We start from the raw sequence: 19,746 nt of genomic DNA, 5'->3' as shown, positions 1-19,746 counted from the left end.
TGTCCATATACATATATATACTCTTCTACTTTTGTTTTTTTTGTTTGTTTGTTTGTTTTTTTGCGGTACGCAGGCCTCTCACTGTTGTGGCCTCTCCCGCTGCGGAGCACAGGCTCCGGACACGCAGGCTCAGCGGCCATGGCTCACAGGCCCAGCCGCTCCGCGGCATGTGGGATCCTCCCAGACCAGGGCACGAACCCATGTCCCCTGTATCGGCAGGCGGACCCTCAACCACTGCGCCACCAGGGAAGCCCTACTCTTCTTTTAAAATTTCACCACAGATGAGATTTTAGCATTCTGTTTTCCCACCAGCCTTGAGGGAGGGGGAGGTGGCAGCCTGCACTCATCCCAGAGTTAACACTTGTTGAAGTTCTTCCTTTATTTTTGTTTGTTCTAAGTTAACTTCAAGTAATCCTAGACTTTTTTTTTTACACCCTTAATGGCTCCTAGGTCAATGGTTCTGAAAATGAACTATACTTTAGAATCACCTGGGGAGCTTTAAAAAAATCTCAATGCTCAGGCCTCAGAGAGGGGTACCCAGGCGACTGTACTTTTTAAAAGCTCTCCAGATGATTCCCATGTACAGCCAGGACTGAGAAATCAGGCTCTAGGTCCAGACCCTGAAGGAGTTTAACCCTGTGCTATTTCACTTAGGGCCATGGAAGCATACAAGCTGATACCTTGTTTCACGGCTGCAAACCAGCAGCACCTTCTGTCCACAGTACCTTTTCAAAGTCATGGAAATCAGGATCCACTCCATGTGCTCAATGGTTGCTGGACCAGCTCCCTTTGGGACCTGCATGCAGTGCTGGTGTAAAGACATACACCAGACCTCTGCACCGTTGCTGGTGCTTTGGGGGCACCAGCAGCATAGGGGTCCTTTGAGATGCTTGATAGGAGAGGATCACTCCCTCCTTCCAGTTATCTGTTGCCTGTAACAAATCTTAATGGCCTAACAGCCATCATTTTAAAATATCTTTTGATATGATGAAGTATTAAGTGTCCAGGCAGGGCTCAGTTGGCCAATTCTTCTGCTCTCTGTGGCATCAATGGGGTATTGGGTGGTCTTTTGCTGGTGGCTGGCCTGGTCTAGAGGGTCCAAGCTGACTTCACTTCCACGCCTTGGACCTTGGTAGGGAGGACAAGAAGCCAAAGCCAGAAGGGTCCTTCTCCCTCTGCAAGGAGTCTCAGGGTCCCTCCAAGTGGCCCCTGAATCAGGGCAGTAGGACTTCCCACATAGCAACTCTGGGCTCAATGATGCCAAAGTGGATGCCAAAGACCAGGCACCACTTCATCTCTGTCATAGTTGACTAGGCAAAGCTGTCCCAGGCAGCTCAGATTCAGGGGAGGGGAACCAGACCTGCCCTCCGACAGGAATTTGCAGCCTTCCTTATCCATCACATCTCTGTTCCCACACGTACCCAGGCAGCCCCAGCCTCCTGGGAGGCAGTGTGGGAAGGGAGGGGAGTCATAGATCTGGCCATGAACAGTATCTCAGAGCAGGCTTTGCCTCCATCCGATATGTGTCCACCCACCGTTGCCTCCTTCTGCAAGGAGCTGGGGGAGGGCTCCCCTGGCTGCTCTCTTCTCTTTCCTCCTGCCCTAGGCCAGGAAGAGAGTTTAATTGAATAAGAATGGCCTCTGCCATGCAGGAGTCAGATTAGCAAGAAATTCTGGGAGTGAATGTTCTTATTTGGACTCTTAAATATCCAACTCCCCACGCAGAGGCCCCAGTTGATGTGCTGACCCCATTGTGGTTCCCTGGCTGCAGGCATAGCTACTCAAGGCAGGCAGGCATCAAGGCACATTTGGAGCCCAGAAAGTCTTCTGTCAAAATCCTGCAGAGATGGGTCAAAGTCCCTCACTGTTATCATTTGTCCTTTCCACACTGATTCCTGCTTATACATTCTGGTGTGTGTTTTTGGATAATCTAGCAGTATTTACAGTGAGAAAAAAATTATATTTTCTCTCTAGTATCAAGAACCCATGGCTTATATAATTAATCTGGTGGAAGGGCAAAGGATCTCTGACCCATGTCATTAAGCTCTATGGTAACCACCACCATCTTGAGAAGGTAGGGATTGCAAATGAGTGAAGTTTCATGAGGTTGGCACCTTATAGCTGAAAGGCAGGTCTGACAGGAGACCTGGAAGGTGACTACTGATATATGTAGGATAAAAAGCCCCCAAAATCAGGCTTTGCTGGATCCTAATATACCATTTTCTTTTCACATTGGAATCTGTATTACTACACAAGGACTCCCATTCCCTGCAATCTAATGTCTATTGGTTCGGAATGGACTGTTTGGGTCACAAAAGTACATAAAAAATAATGTCCTAATTAGACATATGGCTGCCTGCAGGTGGCATGTACTTCCTATAATTTATAACCACAATAGCATCCCTGTTCAGGCGCCTTCTGCAACTCCTGAACTTGCGTGGAAAGTCATATCCTACGGTGCTGACCTGATGGTAGAGAGGCCTGAGTGTTCAGCTGTTATAGCTTCTAACACATCCTGCTGCCCTTTCCCCAGGATTTCCTGAATAAGGGGGAAACGTGGTGATTGGACTTGAGAGGGAAGCCCCCCATGGACTACTGCCTCACATGGCTGTGCTTTCTTCTCCAGGCTTCTCTACTAGCTCACGGTCATTTCAACACTGAATTTAGGGTTCCTCTGGCCTCAGACAGTTGTAGGCCGCAGGAGATGACTTTCCGGGAGAAACTTAGAGTATGAACTCCTTAAATAATACAGAACCTTTTCTGGCTTTTCTTTCCCCTAGGAGTAAAACCTCTTCTGTATAATAGGTGAAAGTAATGATTTATTTTTTTAAGCCAGGAGGTTAAATTCCATCTCATAACACTGTGGTGGGAGGTTAATTTTCCTGTGAGTGAATGTTTAGGTTGTTTCCCATATCTGGCTTTCGTCAACCATGGTTTTTTTGTGTGTTTTTTTTTAAATAAACAAGCCAGTCCCTGAGCTCTAAATACCCTGTGCCAAAGACTATGAATGTTCCTGCGTAGCCCAAGCTTCTGGCTGAAAGTCAGACTTGTGTAGTTACCAGCCTGCTGCACATCTCTGCTCAGAAGCCTCCTAGCCCCCTCACCTTGACAAGCCACAGAGCTAGGTCTTTCCTTCCACCACAAAGTATCTGCCTGTCTCACTCATCATGATGTGAGCTCACTCCTGCTCTATCCCCTATCTCGTTTCCTATGATCTCCCCTCACCTCCACTCCAGCTCCACTGATCTTCTGGCTCTTCCTTGAACATGGCAAGCAAGCACCTGCCTCAGGGCCTTTGCACCTGTTGAGCCCTATGCCTGCAACATTCTTAGACTAGACCTTCCCATGGCTCACCCCCTGACTTCCTTCAGGCTTCTTCTGCGATGCCACCTCCTATATGGCTTTCCCTGGTCATCCTACATGTCACCCTACAACATCATCTTCATCACCCCCTTTATTTCACATTATTGTCTTTATGGTTTTATTAGTTTCCTGTGACTGCTCTAACAAATTACTGCAAAGTTTGTGGCTCAAGACAACAAAAGTTTGCTCTCTCACAATTCTGGAGGCTAAGGGTCTGAAATCAAGGTGTCAGCAGCCATGCTCCCTCCAAACGTTCCAGGGGGGAAGGCTTCCTGCTTCTTCCAGCGTCTGGTGGCTCCAGGAGTCCTTGGCTTATGGCCTCCTTGGCCTCTATCTTCACATCACCTCCTCTGTGTCTGTGTCACCTCCTCTTCTGACCCTTATAAGACACTTGTCATTGGATTTAGGGCCCACCCTAATCCAGAATGATCTCATTTTGAGTCCTTAATTACATCTGCAAAGACTCTTTTTCACAGGTTCAGGGGGTCAGGATGTAGACAGGGCTTTGGCTGCTGGGGGGCACCATTCAACCCGTTCTAATGGTATATTTTTCCTTCTTTATTTTCAGTGTCCACCTTCTAGACTGTAAGGTTGGTGAGAGCAGGACACTGTTTTGTTACTTGCTGTATCTGGAGATCCTGGGGCAGAGCCTGGTACAGAGTTGGTGCTCAATAAGTGTCTATTGAGTGAAGTCTGCAGTAAATATTTTGTACACTTGCCTTGTGCTCATGTGCAAGAATTTTCTTAGGGTTTATACCTCTGGGACAAATCACTGTGTTCTGGAACACCTTCAGTTTTTTAAAAATGGTTATTTCACTTTATAATTCCACAAGTGGCACAGGAGGGCTCCTTGGCTTCAGCTCTTGTTCAACACTTGGAATTTTCAGACTTTTAAATCCCTGCCAGTCTGATAGGTGCAAAATTATCTCCTCATAAAGTTTTAGTTTTCCACTCTGGGGCTAGAACAGATATTAAACAACTCTTAATTAAGAGCATGGCAGCTGAATCTTGGAGTTCTTACCTGTCTCAGATCAAAAAAGTCTGGAACAATGAGGAACATGTGGATATATGAAGTGAACAGACTAGGGTTGGCTGAAAACTATGCTTGAGTTTGGAGTCTCCATTTCTCTGGTAAGAATTCACTGGTGTTCAGTGTTCCTTTTAAGGGGTGAGAGTTATCAGCCCACTAAGAGGAAGAGACAGCAGTCATTGTTTGGTAGGATTTTTTTCTGATTAGGTAATGACTCCAGGTATCTCCGAGGTTCCCTATGTCAGTCACCAGTTGGTAGAGAACTTGGCTATGAATTTGAACTCTTGGAGAGTCCGTGAGTCTAGATAAGAGGACAGTGGGACAGTCTGAGATGGGACCCCTTCAAGGGCTGGGCTGCCTTGTGGAGGCCAGATGGCTGTGAAGTGTGAGTTGGGTTGGTGTGGGCGTGGGTGGGAGGGGCCATGACTTCTTAAAAGAGCAGCACAGATCCTGAGAGGTTTTCTGCTCATACTTGCAGAGTCGCCCCATGAAAACAATGCCCACTGAGGTGGGGTGGCCCATCCCACAGGGTGTGGAAGCAGCCACTGTGGTGGGAAACACATGCTGGAGCCTCTGTCTATAGTCACTGATCTGAGATAGAGCGGGTATTACCCCGTAGTCATATGTAAAGGGTGCAGTGAGCCAGTGACACCCTTTCTGTATGTCAGCTGCTCCTGACCACAGAAGGGGTGGGAAAGTGGGGTCTTACTTTTACAAAGCAAAAAAACCCAAAAAACAAAAAAACCCACCCCAACAATAATCTAATCAGCTAAGATAAGGAATCAACCCCTCCAGACTCAAAATGATTAAGAAAAATATTTCAAAGATGGAAGGATGAATTTCTATCCATCATCATTAGTGATGAACCTCACCCAAAATATTTATCTTGCTTTGAGATAATAAATGACAGTGTGATGCTTTCAGGGCCAACAAGACATCTTGAACTTTATTTTATCTTTATTGTATCATTTTTAACATCTTTTGAAAGATATTTTTATAATATACATACTATTATATTAACACAGGAATATATGTTCACAATTTATAAATAAGTAGATACATATTTGGGACACATGCTCAGTATAGTAAAGAGTTCTTCACAGGTAAGCATGAGAAAATCTTGAAAATTTCTTATTTACAGAAGTAAAGCCTTTTTGGGTGTTTGGTGCATGTGATAGGCATTGCTAGTACTCACTGATGTCCTGACCTCACTCCTTCCAAGCTCGCAGGAGACTGTACTACCAGCCTCTCCTGGGTGGAGGAGGAGCCAGGCAACAGTTCTGTGTGAGAGCAGAATGGATGAGGCAGTTAGTGCTGGTGCAAGGCCCTGCTGTCTCTTTCTTCCCTGGCTTGGGAGGAGGCCTTGTGTTGAAATTCAGGATTGAAAGATCAAAGCAGCTTGGTTCATGGGGTCACCACCTGGAGAGTTGCCCAGAAATGAACAAGTGAGAATGGGATTGTTTTCAGCCACTAAGATGCTGGGGCTGTTTGTTGTTGTGGCGTCACTTGCCTGTGCTGACTAACGGAGCAGCCATCCCAGGCAGGGCTCAGAGAGCTAGCTCAGATGAATGGTGGCCCCCGTTGGCCTGCAGTCCATTTATCAGTCAGATGGCCAGGGCAGTCTTGAACACCGATGAACAGGTGCAGCCACTGGCCTCTGGACTTATTTGGAGCCATTGGGAAACTTGCGGAGGGACTTCTGATCTGCCAGTGTCTACTGTGCAGGGAAGATGTGTGGTTAACCCATTAGGAGGCTGCTGTGCGAGGAAAGATGCTGTGCCCCAGTTCTATCTGTCATGGTTACAAGGGCTGCAGCACATCCTGCTCTCAAGTGGCTCATCTCAGGTCGGGAGTGACCTTTGTGGTGAGGCCTGATGAAGTCCCCTCACTAGTGTCAGGGCTGAGCTGGCTGCTGTGGGGTCTGAGCTGGCTTTCCTGGAAAGCGACATCAGCCTTGCTTATTGGTCAGAGAGAGAGACCAGCATGGGCAGAAAAGCACCCCCACCCCCCACCCCGGAGACCCCCCCACCCCAGCAACTACTGCACCGCTGCCAAAGAACCCGTCCCCTTCAGAAGGGATAGAATGAGGAATGACCCCATTTTGCTGCTCCTATGTTTGTTTGGGGCCATGTTTTATGTTTTACAACATCATTCTGAGTCTTGATCCTGGGCCCCACCACTCTGTACCTGCCTCTCATCCAGTTCTCCTTCTTGCTCATGAATGACACCTCCATCCATCCTTTCCTCATGGGATGTAAAACAAGCAGCCCCGATGGTTACCTGTGGCGAGAACCTCATCATTCCTAACACACACTGAGTCACACAGGTAAGGTTAGAAGACAGTAGCTTTTAGCGAAAGACTGTTGCAACAGTCAGAGAAAATACAGGTCCAGAGAGACTGTCAGCCCAGGGTTAGATCTGGATTTGGAGTGGGTTTCTGGAACACAGAGAGGCCATTCTACAGAGGATCCTCAGACCTAGCCAACAGATGACGTTTTCACGGTCCACGGAAGAATGAGCCAGGCCCCAGAGCCTGGAGTCGTGATTTAATTCTGCATCTGCAGTTCCTGTCACCCTCTGGTATCTAGACCAGATACTAGGGCTCCACCCTCACCAAGTGAGGGTGCTTCCACCCAGAGCCCTGCATCTTCCCAATGTCCCAGGAACTGATTTAAAGAAGTCTCACTTCCAACCTCGTGCTCTCTAGTTTGTAGAAGATGAGGGGGCCGTGTGGATTGATCATATGGCCCCCTCTGCAGAAACCTTGCTCTTTATTCACTAAGGCTAGGGCACTGCTTTTCTCCTTAAAAGAAAAATAAGCTTCACTTTCTTCCGTCCCCAGTTGTTATTCTGTTTCTCTAAAGTACTGGCCAGCAAGTTCTCTTGGCTGGTGCTGATGCTGCGTGGAGGGGGCAGGTGTGGCTGGAAACACAGGGCAGGTGGGGGAGCCAGGTGTCTTTCTCTCACTCTGTCTTAGACTCCTACTTCCTTATTGGCTGGAAAGACACCTCCACTGCTATCCGTTAATGAACAACCCCATGACTCCAACAGCTGCTTAATATGGCCTTGCTTTGTGCCTAACCGGGTTGATAATAAATACTAATATCAATAATAACATAAAACAATATCAATACTCAATAATAAAATACAGCCGGGACACCTGTCTCCTTGGACAAATCCCTTGGCCATATCTGAGATAGGCTAATGTATCCAAGGGATTGCATTGCAGTCTGAAGCAGCAATCCGGTTACACTTGCTCTTCCCAGGAAATGCTTGTCCCTGTGTCCTCAGGAGCATGCTCCCTCCTCGAGCCTGGGGAGAGAAGAAGTCTGAGGCCCCCCACCCTAGCAGCCACCATCAGGGTGAGCTCTGTGGTGCCTGGCTGTCTTTGTGCGTGTAGAAGGCGGCATCGTGATGGAAGAGTGGCCAAACTGTGGAGGTGGTGATGTCTCTGTTCCTTCCCTCGCAGTTCCCACCTTAATGAGTCCTCTTTCTGTGCTCGCTTCTCCTGCAGCAGAGGGATGCTTCTGCATCTCCCTAATCACTGCTGGGGAATGGCTACCCCTGTAGCAATGCCTCTTCTCACTGCTGGGCACCCACTGTGCTCCTGGAGGAACCTCCTTGAAACACAATTGTATCCTAACTGGTGGCAAGAGAAAGATGGAGTGTGACACATGCAACTGTCATTTTCTCCAGGGAGATGCCTTTATCCCATTAGTAACAGAGCATGTCATGCTGGTCACGGGACAACGTGAAGGGTCTGGGACTCTTCTGTGGGATGCCATGGACGTGTGTCTGGGGAGAAGACATTCTACTTTCTTGTAGAGCAGAGATGGGACCTTCCTAGGTGCCTTCCCCCACTCAACCCTCTTTTCTCCAAAGGTTCCACATGGATTACACCACAGCCTGGCCACCATGACAGCGGGCACCCCAAAGGGGTTAAAGGTTGCTCCAGGTCTCTGAGGGGCCTGCCAACACCCCTTTTCTGAGAACTGGCATGAATATCCAGTCTCGTCCAGTGTAGATGCAGGTGGCATGTGGTGGGATGGTCATAGTGATTAATTAATATCCCTTTAAACTCATCTTACAAGGTTGTTGATCTTATTGCTTTGAGTTGCCACGTCTGGTGGTGACACTCTACTCCCACTAGGAAGTAAGCAAACAGCTTGCTCTAAGTCCATCGGATACCTCAGGATTCATTCAATAAGAGCCAGTTTAAGTCCATTTGTTAAGCCTCACGGGGTCTTAAAGGGGTTCATTTCTTGTTACTATCAGGTTCTTTGTCTTGTTAAGGTTTCCTTCCAAACCCTGTTTCCCTACTAAGTTCTGAGTTGATATTTTATAGACTCTAAAGCAATAGAAGAGCAATCAAGTTGAACTTAAAAATGTTAAAACATACTTACAAATAGAACCTTTACTTTTGGAGAGAATAGGCTATTAAGAAATGGATCTCTGCGGTTAAACGGTACCGCTGGGGGCTCTCAGGGATTAAGCTGCACGCAGAGCTGACAGGACATGTCATGAAAGGCACCTCCTTGTCCCTCTCTTCTTTCCTAGGCTGCGGGCTTTCACCCTCAGGAAGGAGGAGCCTGGGTAGCTCCAGTGTCTGTCTCTAATGAGCCTGTGTCCCTTGCTCCTACAGCTTGTCACATTCTGGAATGCTGTGACGGGCTGGCCCAGGAGGTCATCGGCTCCATCGGACAAGCCTTTGAGCTCCGGTTTAAGCAATATTTGCAGTGTCCTTCCAAGATCCCTGCTCTCCACGACCGGTGAGTAGCGCTGTGACACCGTTTGCAGTGACCTCTCTGCATTTTCTGACCTTTCCTCTTGAAAACACTTAAAAGGAGGAAACCACACAACTACCTCCCCGAGGAGTGCTCTGCACAGACACAGTTAATCCCAGGGCTTCCTGGGCCCGGAGACACCTGACTGGTGCTGGGCCATGGCTCAGGAAACTGACAGATGGAAGCCGACATATGGGCGATGCTCCCAATGTTTAGAAAAACATTTTCTTGAAACTATAGTGACAGTAGCCAAGGTTACAAAAAAAAAAACATTGTAATATGTTTTTGTTCTGTTTCTCCTGCAAGCACGTGATGTTTCCACATGTTGCCTCCTTGGGTCGGTGTCACCACAGGTTCTACCTATCCCATTGTCCTTGTCCTCAGGGTTAGCCAAAGTCCCGATTCAGAGGCTCCCTTTGTGAGGCACTCTGCTTGGAATGACGAGCATTGATTCTGCTTTATTGGCTTTCATAGCTTTCAGACTTGATGGCCTGTGTGGTCCTGGGCAAGTTCTTTAACCAGTCTGGGTCTCAGCAGTTTTCTCTGTAAAATAGGAATAATAGTGGCTTGGCAGTATTTTAAGTGTTAACTGAAATAGTAAATGTAAACAGGAATTGTGAGATGTTTAGTTTATTATAAAAAATGTTCAGCGTCTACCCTTGAGATTCCTTAGGACATGAGAATATTCCATGCAGCATTAAAAAAAAATAATATGGGGCATGTTGGTTATTCAGTCACCTGTCTTATTGAAAGCCTATTACAATAGTGTGTTCACTGTCAATAAAACTTTATTTCTCCTGAATTTACTTTTTATGTTTTCTCCAACTTCTGCAGCCACATTCCAGGACTTAGTTGTGAAGGCAGTGCCTCCTCTACCTTCATTATTATGAAGTCTCCTTTCATCTCTCTGAAGCCTTCACCTTTCTTGAAAGAGAATTTTAATTTTTTTTTCCTTCATCCACTGGAAAATTTCTGTTAAGACATTCATTCTGGAGGTGCCTGTGAAGGCCCCATTTTTTCCCGGTTGATAAAGAAAAGGATATGAACCATCTATGGAAATTTTAAAAACACATAAAAAATTGTATGTATAGTTTATGGATAAGTACATGTGTATAAAGAGTATAAAAACATGCAAGAATATTACATACCAACTCTAGGACATCTGAGGATGACAGGGACACGGGTGGGCTTTAACTGATTTTGTTAAGTGTATTTCCTCCCTAACATTTTATAACAACAGTGTTCCAATATACAAAAAGAATTTGCGGGGAACACCTGTATACCCACCATCTAGATTCTACCATTAGCATTTTACAGTTAATATCATGTATTTTTTCATCCAAAGCAAGTTTGACAAGTTTTATTTCTTTAAAAGAAAGGGATCAAATATAGCAAAATGTTCACACTTGTTTAATCTCAGTGGTGGATGTGTAGGTGGCTTTTATATTAATTTAGACTTTTCTGTACTTTTGAAATGTTGCAAAGAAGTCAAATAAATCCTATTAAAATAATATGTCAAAAATGAGTGGGGGAAGTTAATTGAACTACCATGCTTCTCCAGAAATATACTTAAGGTATGAAGTCCTGTATATGTTTCTATATAATAAAGTTTGAAGAAGTTTTGGGGAAAGAGAATGAAGTAGAGAGATCTTATCTACCGAGAAAACTTTCAACCCAATATGCAAGTAATGGTATAACATTTCTAAAGCAAAGCAGGAACAAGGGGACCTGTGTTCCCTGATATCAGTCTCATCTTGTCTGACAAGCTGCTTGTTGTGTCCATTGAGCAGGTCTGAGATCCAGGGAGCAGGTGGGAATGCACCACCTTCTGTCCCAGCTGGGGAAATACTGGGCTGTGAGAGAATGCACTTCGCTTCCAGCTGCCATGTCCCTCTTCCCCTCCCTGCCCTGTTATGGGGACCCTGGACTGTGGAGGGCACTGGCCCATTTTCCTTCTAGATTTCCCAGGGGCCAGCAAAACAGGAGGTTCTATTTGTGAGCAGTTCTCCTTGGGTTTTCTGCTCACTTGCTCAGGCCATTTCTCTTCAAATTGGGCATGAGCTGGAGGTATGAGAATTGGCACAGTCAGCTTCTTTGTCCACATTCCTTGGAGTAGAACTGGGGACAGGTGAGCGTGGAGTGAGTGGGGCAGCATTAGGTCCCAGCAAGCTGCCCCAGCATCTCAAAGTTTCATGTTGGTGGCACATGACTTCCTCTTTCCTTCTTCTCTTGCTGCTAGTGAGTGGATGGCTTTACTTATTAGTGAATTCTTTTTTGTTCATTGTATTAATTATTGGGGGAGAGACTCTGTGATCTGGATTCATCACCCATCTCCAACTGGAAATAAAAAATAATACTTTTAAATGAATGGGTTTTTTGGTATGGTATGATTTTCCTTAGAAGATTTTTTCCTCTGATTTTTCTTGCAGAGCTCCAAGGTTATTTTCAACACAAAACCAGAGAAGACAATGAAAGAGAATTCAAATGTAGCCAAAGCTCCATTTATTATTTTTTTAAAAATTGATATATAGTTTATTTATGATAAAATTACCCTTTAAAAATATACAGTTCTGTGGTATTTAGTATTGTCAAAGATAGCACAAGTACAATCATCACCACTATCTAATTCCAGAACATTTTTCATCACCCCAGAAAGAAAACCCATACTCATTAGCAGTTACTCCCCATTTTCCAACCCCCTTTCCCCAGACAACCACTACTCTACTTTCTGTCTTTATTGATTTGCCAATTCTGGACATTTTATATAAATGTTATCATACAATATGTGCCTGACTTCTTTCACTTACTGGAATGTTTTCAAGGTTAATCCATATAGTAGCATGTATCAGTATGGCATTATTTTTAGGGCTGAATAATATTCCTTTGTATGCATATGTTACCTTTTGTTTATTCATTTATCAGTTTATGGACATTGGGTTATTTTCACCTTTTAGTTCTTATGAATAACGCTGCTATGAAGATGTGTACAAGTTCCTGTGTGGACAGATGTTTCAATTCAACTAGGAGCTGAATTGCTCAGTCATATGGGAACTCTATGCTAAAATTTTGAGAAACTACCAAACTGTTTTCCAAAGCGGCTGTACCATTTTATATTTTTACCAGCAATGTATGAAAGTTCCAATTTCACTGACATTTGTTATTGTCCATCATTTTGATTTTAGCTATCCTAGTGAGTACAAAGTGGTCTCTGATTGTGGTTTTGATTTGCATTTTCTTGTTGACTAATGATGTCAAGCATCTTTTCATGTGCTTATTGGCTATTTGTATATCTTCTTTGGAGAAAGGTCTGCTCAAATCCTTAGCTCATTTTTAAGATTGAGTTATTTGTCTTTCTATTGTTGACTTGTATAGAAGTTCTTTATATATTGTAGATATAAGTCTCTTTTCAGATATATGATTAGCAAATATTTTCTCCTATTTTTTGTGTTGTCTTCACATTTTTTTGATAATGTCCTTTGAAGCACAATCATTTTTAATTTTGATGAAGTCCAATCAATGTGCTTATTTTTTCTTTGGTTGCTTTTGTTTTGGTGTCATATGTAAGAAACATTGCCTAATCCAAGGTCATGAAGGTTTACGTCTATGTTTTTTCCTAAGTTTTAGCTCTTATTTTCAGGTCTTTAATCCATTTGACTTAATTTTTGTATATGGTGTGAGTTAAGAGTCCAACTTCATTCTTTCACAAATGGCTATCCAGCTGTCACAGCACCATTTGCTGAAAAGACTATTTCACACATTGAATTGTCTGGGCATCCATGTTGAATTCAATTGACCATAAATGTATGGGTTTATTTATGGACTCTTAATTCTATTCCATTGATTTGTATGTCTGTCCTTATGCCAGTACCACATAGCCTTGAATAGTATAGCTTTATAGTTAGTTTGAAATCAGGAAGTATAAGTCTTCCAACTACATTCTTCTTTGTCAAGATTGTTTTCACTATTCTGGGCCCCTTGCAATTTCAAATAAATTTTAGCATAGCTTGTCTACTTTTACAAAAAAGGCACTTGGGATGTTATAGATATTGTCTTGAATCCATAGACCAATTTGAGGAGTACTTCCATCTTAACAGTATTTAAACTTCCAATCCCTGAACACAGGATGTCTTTCCATTTATTTAGAGTTTATTTAATTTCTTTCAACAGCGTTTTGTAATTTTCATTGTACAAGTCTTGCACTTGCTTTGATAATTTTTACTACCAAAAGAATAAATCTTTTATTCTTTTTGATACTATAATAAAAGGAATTGCTTGTTAATTTTATTTTTTCATTGTTAATGTATAAAAATACAATTGATTTTTGCATATTCATTATGTATCCTGCAAACTTACAGAATTCATTTATTAGCTCTAATCATTTGTGTGTGTGTGTGTGTGTGTGTGTGTGTGTATTCCTTAGTATTTTTTATGTACAAGATCATGTCCTGTGCAAATAAATATAGTTTTATTACTTCTTACTTCCTAATCTGAATTATTTTATTTCTTTTTATAATCTAATTGTCCTGGCTAGAATCTCTAGTACAATGAATAGAGGTGGAAAGACAGGACAACCTTGTCATGTTCCTAATTTTAGGAGGTAAGCATTCCGACTTTCACCATTAATTGTGTTCTTAGCTGTGGGTTTTTCATAGATGCTTTTTCAGGTTGAGAAAATGCCCTTCTATTCCAAGTTTTTTGAGGGTTTTTATCATGGAAAAGTGTTGGATTTTGTCAAATGATTTTTCTGTGTCTACTGAGATGAGTATCTGGTATTTGTTTTTATTCTACTGGTATGACATATTACATTAGTTGATTTTTGAATGTTGAACCAATCTTACATTGCTGGAAGAAATCCCACTCAGTAATGGTGTATGACTCTTTTTGTATGTTGCTGGACTTGGTTTGCTAATATTTTGTTTTCAATCCATATTCATAAGAGATATTGGTCTGCAGTTTGTTTTGTTTCTCTTGTGGTATCTTTGGTTTTCATATCAGGGTAATACTGGCATCATAGACTGAGTTTGGAAACTTCTGTCCTCTTCTATTTTTTTGGAAGAGTTATGAAGAATTGCTGTTAATTCTCCTTTAGATGTTAGATAGAAACCACCAAGAAGCCAGCCATATGATTCTGTGCTTTTCTTGGGATGCAAGATTTTGATTACTAATTTAATCTCTTTATCTGTTACAGTTCTGTTTAGATTTTCTATTTCTTCCAGTTCTGTTTAGATTTTCTATTTCTTCTTGAGTGATTTTGGTAGATTGAGTCTTTGTAGGAATTTTTCCATTTCATCTAGGTTATCCAATTTGTTGGCATATGATTTTTAATAGTTTCTCTTATAATCCTTTTAATTTCTGTGTGGTTGGTAGCAGTCTTTCCTCTTTCCTTCCTAGTTTTGGTAATTTGAGTCTTCTCTCTTTTTTCTTGGTCAGTCTAGCTGTAGATTTGTCAATATTGTTGATCTTTCTAAGAACCAACTCTTGGTTTCATTGCTTTTCTCTATTGATTTTCTACTAACTATTTTATTTATTTCCACCTTAATATTTATTATTCTTCCTTCTGCTTGCCTTGGGTTTAGCTCTTATTTTCTAGTTTATTAACGTAGAAGGTCAGGTTATTGATTTGAGATTGTCTGTTATCATATAGGCATTTATAGTTCATAAATTTGCCTCTAAGCACTGCTTTACATTCAGCCCATAAGTATTGGTATGTTGTTTTTGTTTTTATTCATCTGAAAGTTTCTTCCAATTTCCCTGTGATTTACTTTCTGATCCATTTGTTATTTAAGCATGTGTTGTTTAATTTTTACATATCTGTGAATTTCCCAAATTTCTTTCTAGTACTGATTTCTGCTTTAATTCCATTATGGTCTGAAAACATACGTTGTATGATTTTAATCTTTTAAAAATTTTGAGTCTTGTTTTGTGGCTTAACATATGGTCTATCCTGGAGAATGTTACACGTGGACTTGAGAAAAATTTATATTCTGTTATTGAATGGAGTGTTCTATAGATGTCTGTTAGGTCTAGTTGATGTATAGTGTTCAATTTTCTATTTCCCAATCTTCTCTCTGGTTGTTCTATCCATTATTGAAAGTGGGTATTGATGTCTTCAAATATTAGTACTGCATTATTTCTCCCTTTGATTCTGTCAGATTTTGCTGCATATAGTTTAGGGTCTGTTGTGAGGTACATATAGCTTTATAATTATTGTATCTTCTTGACTGGTTGCTCTTTTATCTTTGTCTCTAGTAAACATTTTGTCTTGAAGTCTATTTTGTCCGATATTAGTAGAGTTACCATAGCCCTCTTTTGGTTACTGTTTGCATGAAATACCTTTTTACATCCTTTTACTTTCAACCTAAATCTTTAAATCTAAAATGTCTTTCAATCTAAAATGTGTCTCTTGTAGAAAGCATATAGTCAGATCACGTTATCTTAAAAATCCATTCTGCCAATCTTTGTTTTTTAATTGGAGTGTTTAATGTATTTACATTTAATGTAATTACTGATAAATTAGGATTTTACCTGACATTTTGCTAGTTTTTTCTATATGTGTTATGTCATTTTTTTGTCCCTTTGTTTCTCCATAACTGCTTTCTTTGGTGTCAAATAAATATTTTATGAGTGAACTCTTTTCATTACCTTGTTTTTTTTTCTTTTGTTTTAACTGTCTTTTAAAAGTTATTTTCTTAGTGGTTGCCCTGGGGGTTACAACTAACATCTTAATTTGTAACAATTTAATTCAGATTAACACCAATTTAATTGCAGTAGTATACAAAAACTTTGCTTCTATGTGGCTCTATTTCTCCACCTTACATTGTGCTGTTATGTTATGAAGATTCCATATTTATACATTGAGTGCTCATCAACACAGGTTTATAATTATTGCTTTATTCAGTTGTCTTTTAAATCAGAGAGGAGAGGAAAAGAGTTATGGACAAAAACTACATTTTTACTGTTTTAATATTTGCCTATGTATTTAACTTTACCATTATCCTCTATTTTTTCATGTGACACGAATTATTGTTTAGTGGCTTTCATTTTAGCCTGAAGTACTTCCTTTAGTATTTTTTCGTAGTGCAGATTTGTTAGTGATGAATTTTCTAGGTTTTTATTTATCTGGCACTGTTTTAACTTTTGATTCATTTTGAAGGATAGTTTTGCTGGGTACAGGCATACATCAGAGATATTGAGGGTTTGGTTCCAGACCACTGCAATAAAGTGAATATCACAATAAAGCAAGTCACACAAATTTTTTGGTTTCCTAGTGCATTTAGAAGTTATGTTTACAATATACTGTAGTCTATTAAGTGTGCAATAGTATTATGTCTAAAAAATAATGAACACACCTTAATTATCAATACTTTATTGCTAAAAACTTTATTGCTAGCCATCATCTGAACGAGTTGCAACCTTTTTGCTGGTAGAGGGTCATGCCTCTGTGTTGATGGTCGCTTACTGATCAGGGGGTGATGATTGCTGAAGCTTGGGGTGACTGTGACATATTCTTAAAACAAGACAACGATGAATTTTGCCACACTGATTGACTCTTCCTTTCATGAATGATTTCTCTGTAGCATGTGATGCTGTTTGATAGCATTTCCCTCACAGATTTACCTTCAAAATTGGAGTCACTCCTCTCAAACCCTGCCACTGCTTATCAACTAAGTTTATATAGCATTCTAACCCTTTGTTGTCATTTCAACAATCTTCACAGCATCTTCACTAGGAGTAGATTCCATCTCAAGAAACCACTCTCTTTGCCCATCCCTAAGACGCAGCTCCTCATCCATTAAATTTTTATCATAACATTCCAGCAAGTCAGTCACATCTTCAGGCTCCATTTCTAATTCTGGTTCTCTTGCTATTTCCACCACATCTGCAGTTACTTCCTCAACTGACGTCTTGAACCCCTCAAAGTCATCCATGAGGGTTGGAATTAACTTATTCCAAACTCCTGTTAATGGTGATGATTTTACCTCTTTCCATGAATCATGAGTGTTTTTGATGGCATCTAGAATGGTCAATCCTTTCCAGAAGTTTTCAATTGACTTTGCTCAGATCGATCAGAGGAATAACTATGTATGGCAGCTACAGCCTTATGAAATGCATTTCTTAAATACTAAGACTTGAAATTGAAGTTACTCCTTGATCTATGGGCTGCAGAATAGATGTTGTGTTAACAGGCATGAAAACAACATTAATCTCATTGGCATCTCAATCGGAGCTCTTGGGTGACCAGGTACATTGTCATTGAGTAGTAATATTTTGAAAGGAATCTTTTTTCCAAGCAGTAGGCCTCAATAGTGGGCTTGAAATATTCAGTTAACCATGCTGTAAACAGATGTGCTGTCATCCAGGCTTTGTTGTTGCATTTATAGAGCGTAAGCAGAGCAGATTTAGCATAATTCTCAAGGGCCCTAGGATTTTCAGAATGGTAAATGAGCATTGGCTTCAACTTAAAGTCACCAGCTGCATTAGCCCCTAACAAGAGAGTCAGTCTGTCCTTTGAAGTTTTAAAGCCAGGCATTGACTTCTCTCTAGCTATGAAATTCCTAGATGGAATCTCCTTCCAATATGAGGCTATTTTATCTGCATTGAAAATCTGTTGCTTAGTGTAGCCACCTTCATTAATTATCTTAGCTAGATCCTCTGGATAACTTGCTGCAGCTTCTACATCAGCACTTGGGGCTTTACCTTGCTCTTTGATGTTATGTAAATGGCTTCTTTCCTTAAGCCTCGTGAACAAACCTGTGCTAGATTCAAGTTTTTCTTCTGCAGCTTCCTCATCTTTCTTAGCCTTCATAGAATTGAAGAGAGTTAGACTTGCTCTACATTAAGCTTTGGCTTAAGGTAATGTCGTGGTTGGTTTTATATTCTATCCAGACCATTAAAACTTTCTCCATATTAGCAATAAGGCTGTTTCACTTTCTTATCATTTATGCGTTCACTGGAGTAGCACTTTTAATTTCCTTCAAGAATGGTTCCTTTGCATTCACAACTTGGCTAACTGTTTGGCACAAGAAGCCTAGCTTTTGGACTGTCTCAGCTTTTGACATGCCTTCCTCACAAAGTTTAATCTTTTCTAGCTTTTGATTTAAAGTGACAGACATATGACTCTTCCTTTCATTTGAACACTTAGGGGCCACTGCAGGGTTATTAATGGGCCTAATTTCAATACTGTTGTGTCTCAGGGAATAAGAAAGCCAGAGAAGAGGGATAAAGATAGGGGAACAGTCAGTTGGTGGAGCAGTCAGAACACACATTTATCGATTAAGTTTGCCATCTTATATGGATGAAGTTTGTGGCACCCCAAAACGATTACAATAGTAACGTCAGAGATCACTGATCACAGATGACCATAACAAATATAAGAATAATGAAAATGTTTGAAATATTGTGAAAATTATCAAAACGTGACACAGACACAGGAAGTGAGCAAATGCTGTTGGAAAAACGGCACTGAAAACTTGCTCAGTGCAGTGTTGCTACAAACCTTCAATTTGTGGAACATGCAAATTGTGAAATCTGTGAAATGCAATGAAGTGAAGCACAATAGAACAAACTATGCCTATATAGAGTTCTTGGGTAGATAGTCTTTTTCTTTTGGTACTTGGAATGTGACATCTCACTGCCTTCTGGCCTCCATTGGTTCTGATAAGAAATCCACTGTTAATATTATTGAGGATCCTTTGTATATGATGAGCTACTTCTCTCTTGCTACTTTCATGATTCTTTCTCTTTGGCTTTAATCAGTTTGATTATGAGGTGTCTAGGTTTGAATCTCTTTTGTTATTCCCCATTTGGTGAGACAGCATTGTCATGTTTGATTTTTTGTTTCCTTTAGTGCTCAGAACATATTGAAAGTAGCTAATTTAAAGTCTTTGTCTAGTTAGTCCAAAACCTGAGTTTTCTCAGGGACAGTTTCTGTTGATTGCTTTTTTTTCTTGTGTGTGAGACAAATTTTTTTGTTTCTTTGCATCCCATAATTTTTTGTAGAAATTGGAAATTTTAAATAACGTGGTGTGACAACTCTGGAAGTCAGATTTCTCCCCTCCTCAGGATTTGTTGTTGGTGTTTGTTGTGGTTGTTTGTTGTAATGACTTTTCTAAACTAACTTAGTAAAGTCTGTATTTTTTGTCATATATGGTCACTGACAACTCAGCTCAGTTCATTTATTAGACAGCTAATGACTGAAAAGAGATGTCCTTAAATGTCTGAAACCATTAAGTCTCACAGTTTTTGCTGAGGGTTTCTGTGTGTGTGTTGGGGCACTCCTTCAACACTCAGGCAGCTGACAACTCTGCGTTAGCTTTTACTTCCTGCTTGTGCAAAGCTTCAAAGTCAGTCACAGATGAGAACTAGAGCTTTTTTACATCTTTTCTGAGCAGGAACAGAACGCTGGCCATGAAAACAGCCCTCGTATACATGTAGCCTTCTGGATTGCCAGAATTATGTCAAAGCTTATTATTTCCCAGCTTTTCTTTTAAGCTTTCTGATTAGCTCACTCTTTACCCCAAATGTTATCTACTGTTTCAGGGAGCCACAATGTTAAAGAAGTGCTTCTAA

The 19,746-nt window shown here is 41.2% G+C and overlaps 1 protein-coding gene across 1 annotated transcript in view; it reads left to right on the top strand.

Annotated features, from left to right (window-relative positions):
* SHC3 (SHC adaptor protein 3) overlaps positions 1 to 19,746 on the top strand; it is a gene marked incomplete at both ends in the record, with an annotated part of 140,916 nt that overhangs the window by 90,840 nt on the left and 30,330 nt on the right. Inside the window, one exon of the mRNA XM_082657300.1 lies at positions 9,036 to 9,162. Coding sequence (XP_082513426.1) covers positions 9,036 to 9,162 — 127 coding nt within the window. The remainder of the gene's footprint in view (positions 1 to 9,035; positions 9,163 to 19,746) is intronic.

Source organism: Grampus griseus (assembly GCF_964374135.1).
Source record: "Grampus griseus genome assembly, chromosome: 6".
In the NCBI taxonomy this organism is placed as follows: Eukaryota; Metazoa; Chordata; class Mammalia; order Artiodactyla; family Delphinidae; genus Grampus; species Grampus griseus.
Note: the sequence above shows the minus strand (reverse complement) of the source record. Positions and strands in the feature narration are given on the sequence as shown.